Below are 16,131 nucleotides of genomic sequence, written 5' to 3' on the forward strand. Positions count from 1 at the left end.
TTCTCGGTCTTTCACAAGGGATGTCAATGACTGGCAAGTAAAATCAGAGCTGCCAGAAAAAAATATACATTCATAGCACAGGCTTCTGCAAAGTCTATTTACTGAGAGCACACAATAAGTTCAAGGTTTGCTTTAGCGACTAGCTTTAGACTGCTAATGTTAGGAGGTTGAAGCAGATGAAATTCATGTTTTGGCAAGCTCAAAAATATCAAATAGCTGAATACTGACTATTTCATCTGGTTCAATCTAATATATTTTAAGAGATTCACTCATTTCCAGGGTAGTTCCGACAGAAGAATGAACTCTTCATTTAAATACCTCTGTCTTCTACTCCCTGAAACTACGGAGTGGCCACATCCCTTTTCTGTACCTACAGACAGTGAACTGAGGAAAAGGGTTGGGTATCAGGGATTTCCACAAGGGAAAGTTTTCCCTTTCCCTCCACCAGAGAGAAGGTAGAATTCAGTTCCTTCTTGATAGCACTTCCCACAGTGCACTCATGCTTTCTGGAGACATGTACCTGCAGGCAATTAATTACAATTTAATAACCATGATACCAGGATAAAGATTTAGGGATTTAACCGCAAGAGAAACTGATGAAATGCTTACACAAATGGTCCTTCAAAATCGCTCTTATTTCTGACCCAAGTGAAAGTTGTTTTCATCTCCTTTATGACCACCACCTGCTTGAAAAAAAAAGAGACGTAGGAAGCATCATTACCTACCGGATAAATATTTCCTTTTACAAGATAACATTTTTCTGGCTTCAAGAGCAGGTAATCTCCCCGGAATGGTACAATTCGAGGATCAGGAGTGCAGCCACTCAACTCTGAAATACGGTCTGAGTAAAGTCCTGCACATGTCACAACATACTGACATCGAATTTCCTCTCCCTAGTGCAAAATAAAAGAACAGTTATTTGTATAAAGTGGAGTAGAATAGGTCAAGAGGGGAAAAACAGGTGATAGAAAAAAGGTACAGAAATAGAATTTTTTCTAAAAGAGGATATTCAATACAGGTATCAGCAAAATATGTTCTTTAGCATTTAGGTGGCAGCTAGAAACTTAGGATAGTGGCACGTAAGAGGATGTCACCTTAAATTTTGTACTTTAAAGATAATAATGGTCAACCTAGCAAGGATACTTAGTAAGGTATACATGCATGCACACAAATACATACATACAAATACATACAAATCTGTTTATTAGGACCTAGCAGGGAGCTTCTTAACTATTTGTTGCATGAGGAAGCAAATGTCATTTAGATAGCCTCCACCAATTTTTTTTGCTCCCCCACCCACCCCACAGCTTTTAATTTGGATTAATTAAAAATTCAATACACCAATCACAAATATGAGGATTTACCCAATTGGTAGAATATCAAGAAAGACAAAACTTCCTACATTAAAAATATAAGCACATAAAATCATTTTTAAAAATAATGTTATACCTATTGATAATTATACCCGTAACATCTCTGGCACTGAAGTCAAAGGGCCTGTAACCCTCTCATTTAAAGGCAACCTCTGTATTGCAACCAGCTTCTCCTGTATCTGAGCAATTACCATGTTACTCTTCGGTTGCTTCACACTCAATAATCCTGCCCAGTTGCAACTGTAACCTACCCACCAAGCAATTTCTCCTTCCTAATCAATATCTACTTTGCAAACTGAGGACACTTTAGAAATTTCATTCATTCAATGCACATTTACTGAGAGCACACACTACGTTCAAGGTTTGCTTTAGTGACTAGTTTTAGACTGCTAATGTTAGGCTGTTATGATTTCCTATAAATTTTATTTTGTGATTATCATCTGATTATTTTTAACTTTACTAAGTTTAGCCAATTTGCCACCCTATTTCCTAAATGACTTCATTTATCCCACATTCACCACCACACTTGAATTCCCATCTCTTTACTTCTTACAGAGTAAACATCTAGCAATTCTGTTCTTATTCTTTTTTTTTTTTTTTTTTTTGAGACGGAGTCTCGCTCTGTCGCCCAGGCTGGAGTGCAGTGGCGCAATCTCGGCTCACTGCAAGCTCCGCCTCCCGGGTTCACGTCATTCTCCTGCCTCAGCCTCTCCCAGTAGCTGGGACTACAGGCGCCCGCCACTACGCCTGGCTAATTGTATTTTTAGTAGCGACGGAGTTTCACCGTGGTCTCGATCTCCTGACCTCGTGATCCGCCCGCCTCGGCCTCCCAAAGTGCTGGGATTACAGGCGTGAGCCACCGCGCCCGGCCAGGCCTTACTGTTTAGCCTTACTCTATTGAGCTAAATTTTCATCTCTATATGTATCCTATTTTTGCCCTTGCTAGAAAGTTAAGCCTCTTTTCAGGAGTTATACATGTAATAGTTTTTACAAAAATTAGATGAAACTTCTCCATAATGAATTCAAATTAGCTAGACTAAGCCATGACTGTTTTAAGACCTTTGAAGTCAAAAGGGCTGTCAAGGTCTTGCTCCATCACCCAGGCTGGAGTGCGATGGCGCAGTCCTGGCTCACTACAGCCTCAACCTCCTGGGTTCAGGTGATTCTCCTGCCTCAGCGAACAGCTGGGACTACAGGCGTGAGCCACCGCACCCAGCCAAAAATAACTTCTTCTAAATAGGTTAGTATCTTTCCTTTTCATCTAGGGTTATATTCTAGAAATACGAGAAGTATTTTTGTGATATAAATCATCAGCTCCTACACAAGAGACTGGCAGTTCTTTTGTTCTTGGAACAAAAAAAATGCAGGTAAGTCCTATGATAGATGTAAAGATAATAATAGAATTTATAAAATGGTACCAGCATGCAATAACCTAATAGTTCTCTTTAAAAACTCAAGCAACAGTTCCCAAGAAAGAAATTATCAAAAACTATCGCAGGTCTCTGAAATCATTTTATGCTATATGTGAAACAATAATTAAATTCAGTAACATATTAATTTTACTTCCAAATTAAAATTTCGGTAACCATCAAATGATACATCAGTTCAACATAAATTTCTTTTAGGCTTGGCACAGTGGCTCACACCTGTAGTCCCAACACTTTGGGAGGCCAAAGTGGAAGGATCACTTGAGCCCAGGAGTTCAAGACCAGCCTGGGCAACACAGGGAGACCTTGTCTCCCTATGTTTTATTAAAGTCTCTAATTAAAAAAATAAAAAGAAAATGAAGAAATAAACCATGCATGTCTATTGCTCTTTCATAAGTGAAGCAGATTCCCCCCTCCCCATATCCAATGTATAAATCTTTAATTAGCAAATCCTACCTGCAAAAATTTATTTTAAAAACCCCTGGCCAGGCACAGTGGCTCACACCTGTAATCCTAGCACTCTGGGAGGCTGAGGTGGGTGAATCACTTGGGGCCAGGAGTTCAAGACCAGCCTGGCCAACATGGTGAAACCCTGTCTCTACTAAAAATACAAAAATTAACCAGGCGTGGTGAGACACACCTGTAATCCCAGCTACTCATGTGGCTGAGGCACAACAATCACTTGAATCTGGGAGGTGGAGGTTACAGTGAGCCAAGATCGTGCCTCTGCACTTCTGCCTGGGTAACAGAGTGACATTGTCTCAAAAAGAAAAAATTTCTTTAAACTTTTCATAAAACTATTTCAACCTGGCAAGTGGACCCCCGGATTTGAATTTGAACCCCAGAATTATACTTACTGAAAATGCCAAAATAAAGAGTGGCAACTCTGGGTAAAGTATATATCCACTGGTATGCCATAGGCCCCTGTATGTTTTCTATCATATGATGCTATACTCTAGTGAAAATGTCCCTTAGATGAGGGCAGGCACAGAAACAGATTTTCAATTCTTCTTTGAATGGAAGGCCTGCCACTTGGGTCACATGACCCAGCAAATCTGATGGTAATCGAAGTGTCTGCAGCAGATAGTCATGCTTTATAGAGCCTTTGGAAGGCACCTGTAGGCAAATCACAGCACAGAACTTTAGGGTTTTTGGAGGAAAGTTATACCGTCCTCTGCAGATAACTAACCTCCTTTTGAGAAAGCGCTTCTGGCTTTGACTGAACACTTGACCACAGGTCACTACGTTTACCATATGAGCTACCCATTATTAACTGGGTGGTGGTGTCTGACTCATCAAGCCACAAAATTGGGTGTATATAGCAGCATTCCATCATTAAGAAAAATTATAAGATAAGGGTTGTACAGGTCCTGCTGGCACACACAAGTTGCAGAGGCAAGTGGTTCTAATTCTCATGGGCCCTACTCCTGCTAAATTGCCTCCTTCCTATCAACCTGCCTCTATAGCCCCATGGGGAGTTCTCTATGATCAGTTGATCAAAGAAGAAAAAATATAGGCCAGGTTTAGAAATGGTTCTGCAGAATATTCTGGTACCACACACAATTGAACAGCCACAGCACCAGAGCCCCACTCATGAGTGGCCCTGAAGGACTGTGGTGAAGAAAATATTCTCAGTGGGCAGATATCTGAACACCACACCTAGCTGTTCATCTTACTTTAGAAGGACCGATGGCCAAAGGTATGGATCTACACTGTTTCATGTGCAGCAACTAATGGTTTGGCTAGATGGACAGGGAAAGGACCTCTGGAGAAAGGTATATGAATGGACCACTCCAAAACAGTTTCAGAGAGTAAAGATATTCAAGTTCCATATGAATGCTCACTGAAGAGAAATCTTGGCCAAGGACAATTTTAATAATCATTAGAAAAAGATGACCTGCCCTGCGGATGTTAGTTAGCCTCTTTCTCCAGGCACCCCTGTCTTTACCTGACGGCATCATGAACTACATGATTAGGTGTAAACATAGTCTCCATAAATGGTGCTGGGAAAACTGGATAGCCCCATGCAAAAGAATGAAATTGGACTCCTATTTTACACCATTCACAAAAATTAACTTGAACTGGATTAAATATTTAGATTAAAAGATTAAAGATTTTAGATTAAAAACTAAGACTACTGGAAGAAAACATAGGGAAGACATTCGTCTTAGCAATGATTTTTTTTTTTAATATAAGGCACCAAAAGCACAGGCAACAAAAGCAAAAATAAACAAGTGGGACGATATCAAACTAGAAAGCTTCTGCACAGCAAAAGAAATGACAATAAAGAGACAACCTACAGAATTGGAGAAAATATTTGCAAACCATACATCTGATAACAGGTTAATATCCAAAAAGTGTAAGAAACTCATATAATTCAATAGCAAAAGAACAAATGAGCCGATTAAAAAATGAGCAAAGAAAGGCCGGGCACAGGGGCTCACGCCTGTAATCCCAGCACTTTGGGAGGCCAAGGCAGGTGGATCACCTGAGGTCGGGAGTTCGAAACCAGCCTGACCAACATGGAGAAACCCCATCTCTACTAAAAATACAAAATTAGCTGGGCGTGGTGGCACATGCCTGTAATCCTAGCCACTCAGGAGGCTGAGACAGGAGAATCGCTTGAACCCACGAGGCAGAGGTTGAGGTGAGCCGAGATCACGCTATTGCACTCTAGCCTGGGCAACAAGAGTGAAACCCCATCTCAAAAAAAATAAATAAATAAAATAAAATAAAATAAATAAATAAAAATAGGCAAAGAGGCCGGGCATGGCAGCACGTGCCTATAATACCAGCTACTTGGGAGGCTGAGGCAGGAGGACAGCTTGAGCCCAGGAGTTTGAGGCTGCAGTGAGCCATGGTCATGCCACTGGACTTCAGCCTGGGTGACAGAGACCCTGTCTCAAAAAAAAAAAGCGGGGGGGCCAAAGACCTGAATATGTATTTTTATGTATTTTTTCAAAGATATACACACAGCCAACAGATGCATGTAAAGGCGTTCAAATCACTAATCATCAGGAAAATCAAAACCACAAAAAGATATCATCTCACATCTATTAGGATGGCTATTATAAAAAAGACAAAAGAAAACAAGCATTGGTGAGGATGTAGGATGCCCTAGTGATGGGAATGTAAATTGGACAGCCATCACAGGAAACAGTATGGACATTTCTCAAAAAATTAAAAATGGAACTACCATATGATCCAAATTAAAAATAGAACTACTGTATGATTTCCTCTGGGTATATACCCAAAGAAAACAAAATCAGTACCTCGGCCAGGCGCGGTGGCTCACGCTTGTAATCCCAGCACTTTGGGAGGCCGAGGCGGGCGGATCACGAGGTCAGGAGATCGAGACCACGGTGAAACCCCGTCTCTACTAAAAATACAAAAAAAATTAGCCGGGTGTGGTGGCGGGCGCCTGTAGTCCCAGCTACTCGGAGAGGCTGAGGCAGGAGAATGGCGTGAACCCGGGAGGTGGAGCTTGCAGTGAGCCAAGACTGCGCCACTGCACTCCAGCCTGCGCGACAGAGCGAGACTCCATCTCAAAAAAAAAAAAAAAAAAAAAAAAAAATCAGTACCTCAAGGAGATATCTGCATTTTCATGTTCATTGCAGCATCATTCACAACAGCCAAGACATGAGAACAATGTTAAGTGTCCATTGACAGATGAATGAATAAAGCAAATGTGATATATAAACACAATGCAATACTATTCGGCCATAAAAAGGAGGAAATTCTGCCATTTGTGACAACATGGGTGGGCATGGAAGATACTGTGCTAAGTGAAATAAGCCAGACAGTGAAAGACAAATACTGTATGATCTCACTTACATGTGGGATCTAAAAAAGTTGAACTCATAGAAAAAGAGAGTACAATGATGGTTGCTACAGACTGGGAGGGGGGTGGGCAGGAATGGGATGATATCAGTCAAAGGGTACAAACTTTCAATTATAGGATGAATAAGTTCTAGAAATCTAATATACAGCATAGTGACTACAGGTAATAATACTGTATGGTATACTTGAAATTTGCTAAGATAAATCTAAGTGTTCTCATCACATACACATAAATGGTAACTATGTGAGGTGGCAGATGTGATATCAAATAACTTGATTGTGATAATCATTTCACAATGTAAACATAAAACTGGAAAACATAGTTATGGTAGGAAGGAGGTGATCAGCAACACGGACTTACTCACCAAGGCTGATCTGTCTACAGCTAATGCTGAGTGCTCAATCTGCCAATAGTAGATACCAACAGAGCCACTGATGTGGTCCCTGGACCACTTCCATCATAGAAAAGGCAGCACTTACTTCTCACTGGCATAGACACTTGCTCTGAATATAAATTTGTCTTCCCGGCTATAATGCTTCTGCCAAAGCCACCATGTGTGAACTTATGAGATGTCTTATTCACCATCATGGCATTTTACAGAGAAGCATTACTTCTGATCAGTGAACTTACTCTGTAGCAAATGAAATGCAGCTATAGGCTCAGGCTCATGGAATTCACTGATTTTACCATTTTCCCCATCACCCTGAAGCCACTGGGTGACAGAAACTGGAATGGGCTTTAGAAGTAATAGCACTAGCTGGCTGGCAACTCCTTGCAGGGCTGGGGCAGTGTCCTCCAGGTTACTCCATGTGCTCTAAATCAGTGACTAATATATGGTATTGTTTCTCCCACAGCCAGAATTCACAGGTCTAGAAATTGAGGTAGAAATGAGAGTGGTTCCTTACTACTACCCCAATCATCCACTACATGAAATTTTTGCATTCTATCCCCACAACTCTGGTCTTATGATCTAGAGGTCTTAGTTCTCAAGGGAGAAGTACTTCCATTAGAGAATGACAGTGGTTCCATTAAACTGGAGGTTGATACTGCAACACCTGGCCACTTTGGGTTCCCCTGCCAGTAAATCAAAGAGGGGATTGCTGTACTGAATTGGATAACTAATCCCGACTCTCAAGAAAATGAGTTGCTACCATAACTAGGCTTGGGGATGATAAAGAGGAATATGCCTGGAATACATATCTCCTGAAGCTTCTCTTAGTATTCCCATATACTGTTATAAAAGTTACTGGAAACTACGTCAACCCAAAACAGCCAGGGCTGCTAATGGCACAGACTTCAGGAATGAAAGTTTGAGCTATACCACCAAACTAGAAACCATGACCAGCTGAGATGCTTGCCAAAGGCAAAGAGAATATGAAATGCATAGTAGGGGAAGGAAATTATAAATATGACTATGGCCACATGACTAGTTACAGAAATGAGGGATGTTATAATCTGAGTATATCTTCTTTACTTTAAAATAATAAATACATTTCTCCATACATTACCTAATTCTTTTTTTATTCCCACTGCTATAGACTGAATTATGCCTCCCCAATTCATATGTTGAAGCCCCAACCCTTAATGTGAACTGTATGTGGAGACATGGCCTTTAGGGAGGTAACTAAGGTTAAATTAGGTCATAAGGGTAGGGGCTAATCCAATAGGACTGGTGTCCTTATAAGAGGAAGAGACACCCAAGATCATGCTCTCTCTTTCTGGGCACACATAGACAAGAGGCCATGTGGGGACATAGTAAGAAGGCAGCCATTAACAAGCCAAAAATCAACCCTACCTGCACCTTAATCTTGGACTTTTAGCCTCCAGAACTGTGGGCTTTTTAGGCCACCCAGTTTGTGCTATTTTGTTATGGAAGTCTGAGAAGACTAATACACTCATCTCTACCATTCTCACATTATCTAACACAGGGTTTCTCAACCTCAGTACTACTGACTTTAGGGGATCGATATTTCTTTGTTTGGGGGGCCTATTCCCCACACTGAAGGAAGTTTAGCAACATTCCTGGTATCTACCCACCAAATCCCAGTAGCTGCGCCCCTCCCCCCTCCCAGTTGTGAGAATCAAAAATGTCTCCGAACATTGCCAAATGTTCCCCAAGGAGTAAAATTGCCTCTAGTTGAGAACTATTATCTAATATAAAATGCTTAAATATTGGTTAACCTTATATGTTGGTATTTAAGTGACAGGATCTCAAAGGGGGAGTGTAACTCAGCTAGTAAAAATTAAACATAACCCAGGATGGATAAAGTAGACTTTTTTTTTTTTGAGAGTTAGCATGTCTTCAGTCCTATGAAGGATAGTTACACCTTGTTAGGTGGAAGCATGCTTTTACTTTATTCTGTCTTTATTTGGAAGCTAAATATCGTTATAAGGTTATAAGGGGCATGGACAGATGTCAGGTTGACAAAGGGTGGACTGTAGGGGTTTGTACTGAGTCCATTTGGTTAAGCTAGGAACTATGCTTGACAGAATCCCCTTCTCTTTATGGTTCCAACTTAAAGTTGTTCAAAACAGGAGCTGCATATAATCAGGTGGCAGAGGGCCGGGCATGGTGGCTCACACCTGTAATCCCAGCACTTTGGGAGGCCAAGGCAGATCACGAAGTCAGGAGATAGAGACCATCCTGGTTAACATGGTGAAACCCCATCTCTACTAAAAATACAAAAAAATTAGCTGGGCGTGGTGACGGGCACCTGTCCCAGCTACTCGGAAGGCTGAGGCAGGGGAATGGTGTGAACCCGGGAGGCGGAGCTTGCAGTGAGCCGAGATCGTGCCACTGGACTCCAGCCTGGGCAACAGAGTGAGACTCCGTCTCAAAAAAAAAAAATTTAATAAAAATCTGGTGGCAGAAGTAAATCAGCAGGTATTATTCTCTGAAGGTCATCCTAGTCCAATGAGGTGACAGACAGATACCCACTGAATACCCACCAGTGAATTCCAGCTCCACATTCAGCTCTGTTTCCCAATTACGGATCCATCAACTCTCTTCTGAATCTATGCTTTCCCAGAAACTTCCACAATTGTGTAAGGTCTTATTCCTATAATAAATCCTATAGCACTCATTAATGACTCTGCTCCCTTGAGTACAACCTGATGCAGTGAACCTAAAGGGAATCCACTGCTTCTATGCCATTCCGTGGTTCTTGCTTTAGCTCTATGTGAAGATGAAAAAAAGCAGTCCATCTCCCTCTGGACAACCTGTGTACTCCCTCTTCCGAAGTCTTCTAATTTATAGAGTTAATAAGTTAGTGGAGATCAGTAGACAGAGTGATAAAATATCTATCAGTTTTGCCTTAAAATTAAACACTCTATATGCTTATAATCTTGTTCTTTGCCAGCACAGCCACTTAATTAGGACATTCCCAAGTTGAAATCCTCCTTAGAATAAAAGCTGTTAAACTTCCCTAAAAGAAATTCTCTCAGAATTACTTTTACATTAGACAAATGTCATTCAATAACTTAAAATACAGCCCTGTGGCTTAATTTAATTTTTAATAAAGGGTAGGGAAAGAAAGCAGCCAGCAGTTTTGCTTAAGAATCTTTACCTTTGTATTCTTTATAACAATCGGATATTGCATTCCTGAAAAAAAAGAATAAGTGAAAAATTTATTTTTAGCAAAAGGCCAACATTATTTGAAATATCATACTAGAAACAAACTTCTTTCTGTCATTACTATGATTGCACCCTACAGTTCATTCTGAAACTTTTTACCAAATAACAATTAAACTAGTTCATACTTAACAACATATAAAACTCCAGCATGTTTTTAGCTTGATTTTAACTCATCTAATCTATGCTTATAAACCATACCCCACCTGATCTCCAACATAGACACAGCTATTCTCTGAACTATAATCCTGGAAACCATAATGTAAAATGGATAATCATAAATCAGTATGTATTTCCCACAGAACTAAAGCTATGGTTTCTCATATCAAACCTTGTCATCCAAGTGTTGGTTACTGGATTCCTTGCAGGTTCTACGTTGTTTAGAGAAGCAAGAGTTCTCACAACACAAAAACTTCTAATAAAAAATTGACCATTTTTAAAATTAGTTCCCACTCAGATACATGGGATCCCAAAGTTTTATAAAGCATATGTAGAGCAGATAAATACAATCTACTTGTATCATAAATTTGGTTTATTATGCTACCTACCTAAAACAACCTTAATTATTTAACAATTTTGCTCATCATCTTAGAATTCAGAAAGACAGAATGATTCAGATGGCTTAGATCTCCTTAAAAACCGGTCAAGGAAGAAAGAACAGAATACTACTTTTTTTCTCCTTCAAATTTCTCAACAGCAAATAGGAGGCTCACAAATCTATCATTTGGACAAAAAAATATCAATGCCCTCAAAGCAAAACAAAACAAACTCTAAGTGCACTCTTAAACTATGGGGGGCTGGGCGTGATGTGGGGGGAGTTCCAAATAGCCAGGTCATTTTATGACCTTAGGCTATCATTCTGACATTCTGAAACTTGGGTGTGTCTAAGAATCACTAAAGGCTTATTACTAGGTGCTATTCCCAGACAGTCTGATTCAGTAAGTCCTGGGTGATGCTAACATTTGCATTGTGGGCCAAGCATAGTGGCTCATGCCTGTAATCCCAGTATTTTGGGAGGCCGAGGTGGGCAGGTTGTTTGAGCTTAAGAGTTCAAGACAAGCATGGACAACACAGTGAGACCTCATCTCTTTTTATAATTAAAAAAAAAAAAAAAAGAAGGAAGAAAAGAGGAAAAAGCATATTTAAAAAGATTGCTTGGATCCCTTTCATGGTTCTTGAAACATACAAGCAGGCTGAGCATGGTGGCTCACGCCTGTAACCCCAGAACTTTAGGAGACCGAGGTGGGTGGATCACCTGAGGTCAGGAGTTTGAGACCAGCCTGACCGACATGATGAAACCCCATCTCTACTAAAAATACAAAATTAGCTGGGCTTGGTGGTGCATGCCTGTAATCCCAGCTACTCAAGAGGCTGAGGCAGGAGAATTGCTTGAACCTGAGAGGCAGAGGTCGGAGTGAGCCAAGATCACGCCATTGCACTCCAGCCTGGGCAATAGGGTGAGACTCCGTCTCAGAAGAAAAAAAAAAAAAGAAATATACAAGCAAAAGAGTTCTTTTGAAATTACTCATTCGTGATCCTGACACCTCTCTAAGACTGAGCCACATGGGTCACTGCTTTTTTTTTTTTGAGACCGAGTCTCACTCTGTTGCCCAGGCTGGAGTGCAATGCACTGGTGCAATCTCAGCTCACTGCAGCCTCTGCCTACCAGATTCCAGCAATTCTCCTGTCTCAGCCTCCTGAGTAGCTGGGATTACAGGCACGCATCACCACACCCGGCTACTTTTTGTGTTTTCAGTAGAGATGGGGTTTTACCATGTTGGCCGAGCTGGTCTGGAACTCCTGACCTTAGGATCAGGTGATCCGCCTGCCTCGGCCTCCCAAAGTGTGGGATTACAGGCGTGAGCCACTGCGCCTCCCAGGTCACTGCTTTATATAGGTATATTTATAGCTATCAATAAAAAGGATCAGTTCAGTCCTGTACTCTTCACACAGACACCAGGTTTGCCAATTTTCCTACTGACTACGTTTGCCATTTAGAGATACAGAACCTGAATAGTTATACCGGTAAGCTGGACATCTAAGTCCCATAGGATTTTGCAAATTTTAAAAAAAATTATTTTATTTAATTAAAAAAATATTTTTATGTTTAGTAAAGATGGGGTCTCACCATGAGGCCCAGGCTGGTCTTGAACTCCTGAGCTCAAGTGATCCACCCACCTTGGCCTCCCAAAGTGCTCGGATTACAGGTGCAAGCTACTGCGCCCAGCCCTAAAAAAAAAATTTTTTTTGAGACAGGGTCTCACTGTGTCAGCCTGGCTGCAGTGCAGTGATGCGATTATAGCTCACTGCAGCCTCAAACTCCTGTGCTCAAGCAATCCTCCTGCCTCAGCCTCCTAAGTAGCTGGAAGTACAGGTGTGTGCTACCATGCCCAGCGAATTTTTAAAAATTTTTTGTAGAGACAGGGTCTCGCTATGTTGCCCAGGCTGGTCTTAAACTCCTAGCCTCAAGTGATCCTCCTTTCTTGGCCTCTCAAAGTACTTGTACAAATTTTAACTTCACAATTAGATTTGCTGTCCAGACTTCTAAGGGAGAGAAAAAGGAAAAAAAAATTATCCAGAATGGTATGTGTTCCTTAGGAGTGGTAAAGTCTAGCACACTGGAAGACTAATTTACATGTTGTTATATATAGACAAACCAAAAAGGAGATGTCATGTCATGAAAATTTTTTTCTCTCCTTTCCAGGAGTGTAATAAATTATCATTCAAGCTGGGTGCAGTAGCTCGCGCCTGTAATCCCAGCACTTTGGGAGGCTGAGGCAGGAAGATCACCTGAGTTCAAGCATTTAAGACCAGCCTGGCCAACATGGTGAAACCACATCTCTACTAAAAATACAAAATTAGCCAGATGGGGTGGCATATGTTTGTAATCCCAGTTACTTGGGAGGCTGAGGCAGGAGAATAGCCTGAACCCAGGAGGAAGAGTTTGCAGTGAGCCAAGATTATGCCATTGCACCCCAGCCTGGGAAACAAGAGGGAAACTCCGTCTCAAAAAAAAAATAAATAAAATAAAAATAAATTATCATTCATAGTTATAAAATTCTGGTTTTATAGGAACTTTCAAAATTCTTCAGTTCATGGTTCTTTGTCCTTTTTTTAGTCTACTGGTTTATTTCTATTCCTGGTTGTTCAAACTAATCTAACTGTAAGTCTAGAGCAATGGTTCTCAACCAGGAGTGATTTCTTCACCCCCAACTCTAAGAGAACATTTGCCAACGTTTAGAGACGCTTTTTTTTTTGGAGGGGGACGGAGTCTCGCTCTGTCGCCCAGGCTGGAGTGCAGTGGCGTGATCTCAGCTCACCGTAACCTCCGCCTCCCGGGTTCAAGCGATTCTCCTGCCTCAGCCTCCTGAGTAGCTGGGACTACAGGCGTGAGCCACCATGCCCAGCTAATTTTTTGTTTTTTTAGTAGAGATGAGGTTTCACCACGTTGGCTAGGATGGTCTCGATCTCTTGACCTCATGATTCGCCCGCCTCGGCCTCCCAAAGTGTGCTGGGATTACAGGCGTGAGCCACTGCACCCAGCCTAGAGACATTTTTAATTGTCATCACTTGGAGGCGTGATGGTACTGGCATCTAGTGGACAGAAGCCAGGGATACTGCAAAACATCCTACAGTGCACTGGATAGTCCCCTACAACAAAGAATGATCTGGCCCCAATATCAATAGTGTCAGGATTAAGAAACCCTTTCCTAGACCTCCCCTCTGCAATTACCTTGGTGTCCTACTTTCCTAGTCCAGCCTCTTAGCTTCCACCTTCCTGTTGTGCTTCATAGCCAGTCTTTTTCCTTCATTCTAACCACCAATTTCTCAAACTCTTCTGTCTTCATTAAACCAATGAAGCTTTCCACCTGACATCTTTGTTAATCTGCAATCCTTGCTCGTTATTCAGCTTGTGGGGAACATGGTGTGGGTCCAGTATAGTTCAGTAATTAACTATGCGGGCTTTAGGTACAGACTGTCTGAGCTGAAATCCAAACTCCACCACTTACTACTTGTACAACCATGGCCATGTTTCTTACTCTCTCTGTGCCTCAGTTTTCTCACCCTAAAAAAATGTGAGTAATAATGGTACCCTGCCACGGAGAATCGTAAAAGTCAAATGAATTAATACTTGGAAAGCACCAAGTGCTTAATAAGTGTTAGCTATTGGCCAGGCACAGTGGCTCACGCCTGTAATCCTAGCACTTTGGGAGGTCAAGTGGGCAGATCACTTGAGTCCAGGAGTTCGAGAGCAGCATAGGAAACATGGTGGAACCCCGTCTCTACAAAAAATACAAAAATTGGGATGGGCACGGTGGCTCACACCTGTAATCCTAGCACTTTGGGAGGCCGAGGCGGGAAAATCACTTGAGCTCAGGAGTTCGATACCAGCCTGGGCAACACAGTGAGACCTCGTCTCTATAAAAATTAAAATTAAAAAAAAAAGAAAAATACAAAAATTAGCCAGGTGTGGTGGCAAGCACCTGTAGTTTCAGCTACTTGTGCGGCTCAGGTGGGAGGATCACTTGAGCCTGGGAGGTGAAGGTTACAGTAGGTGGGATCGTGCCACTGCACTCCAGCCTAGGCAACAGACCAAGACCCTGCCCCAAGGGAAAGAAAAATGCATTTTTAACAAGCATTGTCAAGAGATTCTGACTCTAACCTACAGGGTAGGGAAGTGTTTGGAGACAAATTTTCCATAAACAGCCTTGGCAATTCAGATTTTAGCACCAGTCAGAAGTGTCGGACCACAGCCTGGCTCTACCAGCACAAGACCCTCCAGAAGTCCCAGTTCTCTCACATTGTCTCATCCTTGTCCCTTCTGCACCTACCTCTGGTTCTGCACCGTACTCTAGCCTAGCTCCTTGTGGCCCTCCCACCAGTACTATCCCCCAAAATACCCCAATTGAAAAAAAATCAATATAAGTACAGCTGTTCCTTAGTATCCAAGGAGGATTGGTTCCAGGAACCCCACAAATACCAAAATTCAAGGATACTTAAGTCCCTTATATAAAGTGCATATAACATTTGCATATAACCTGTGCACATACTCTGGATATTTTAGGTAATTTCTAGACTACTTATAATACCTAATGCAATGTAAATGCTATTTTTTTGTTATACTATCTTTTTTATTTGTATTATGTATTGTTCTACTGTTATTTTTTATTGTTTTTTTTCCCAAATATTTTTCATCCTCGGTTGGTTGAAACCACAGATGCAGAACCCATGGATATGGAGGGCTGTCTATATTCAATAGAAAAGACAAGGATGGCTTACCATCTATACTTCTTGAAGGACTTTCTTTAGCCATTTCAATATCTTTTACTTCAAAATTGGTCAAGACAGAGCCACCTGCTGCTTGGAAATCCTGGGCAAATGACAAAGCCACCTGCCGATAGTCCACAATGCCAGTATGTGGACAATCAATAGCCATTAGACCCTGAAACAGAATTATGAAAAGATAACAGATAAGAAATACTTGCTAAATAACAAAATCTCTATAATCAAGAAACAATTTTGTCCTTTAGAGGAGTTGATTTTGCCAAGCTTTCCTTGCTGCTACAATGAGTTTTTCCATTTATTATCCCTCACCATACCTGATTCTGATTTGATACATATTTGATTCTGAGTTGAATTCCGTATCATCAATTATGTTTTAAATAAGCTCTAGTGAGATTTTTCCCAGTAGTATATACTATGTTGTCCATACTTAGAACTCAAAAGTTGTTCTAGCTACTCACAATGTTTCCAGAGCATTGCTTTGACTTGCTGCCCAGACCCTATCTTTGAGACTACAAATATGGAATGGAGATTTTATGTGGTTAACTCAAACTTTTTCTTCAGGTAATACAAGAA

General features: G+C 41.2%; 1 protein-coding gene across 2 annotated transcripts in view; it reads right to left on the minus strand.

Annotated features, from left to right (window-relative positions):
• The window catches only part of L2HGDH (L-2-hydroxyglutarate dehydrogenase), a 67,131-nt gene that overhangs the window by 23,810 nt on the left and 27,190 nt on the right, over positions 1-16,131 (minus strand). For both annotated transcript variants that reach the window (XM_030810184.1, XM_030810188.1), the window contains exons 5-7: positions 15,553-15,715; positions 10,208-10,242; positions 726-893 (exon numbers count right to left, since the gene is read on the minus strand). In XM_030810184.1, coding sequence (XP_030666044.1) covers positions 726-893; positions 10,208-10,242; positions 15,553-15,715 — 366 coding nt within the window. The remainder of the gene's footprint in view (positions 1-725; positions 894-10,207; positions 10,243-15,552; positions 15,716-16,131) is intronic.

The sequence above is a fragment of the Nomascus leucogenys genome, chromosome 1a, assembly GCF_006542625.1.
Source record: "Nomascus leucogenys isolate Asia chromosome 1a, Asia_NLE_v1, whole genome shotgun sequence".
In the NCBI taxonomy this organism is placed as follows: domain Eukaryota; kingdom Metazoa; phylum Chordata; class Mammalia; order Primates; family Hylobatidae; genus Nomascus; species Nomascus leucogenys.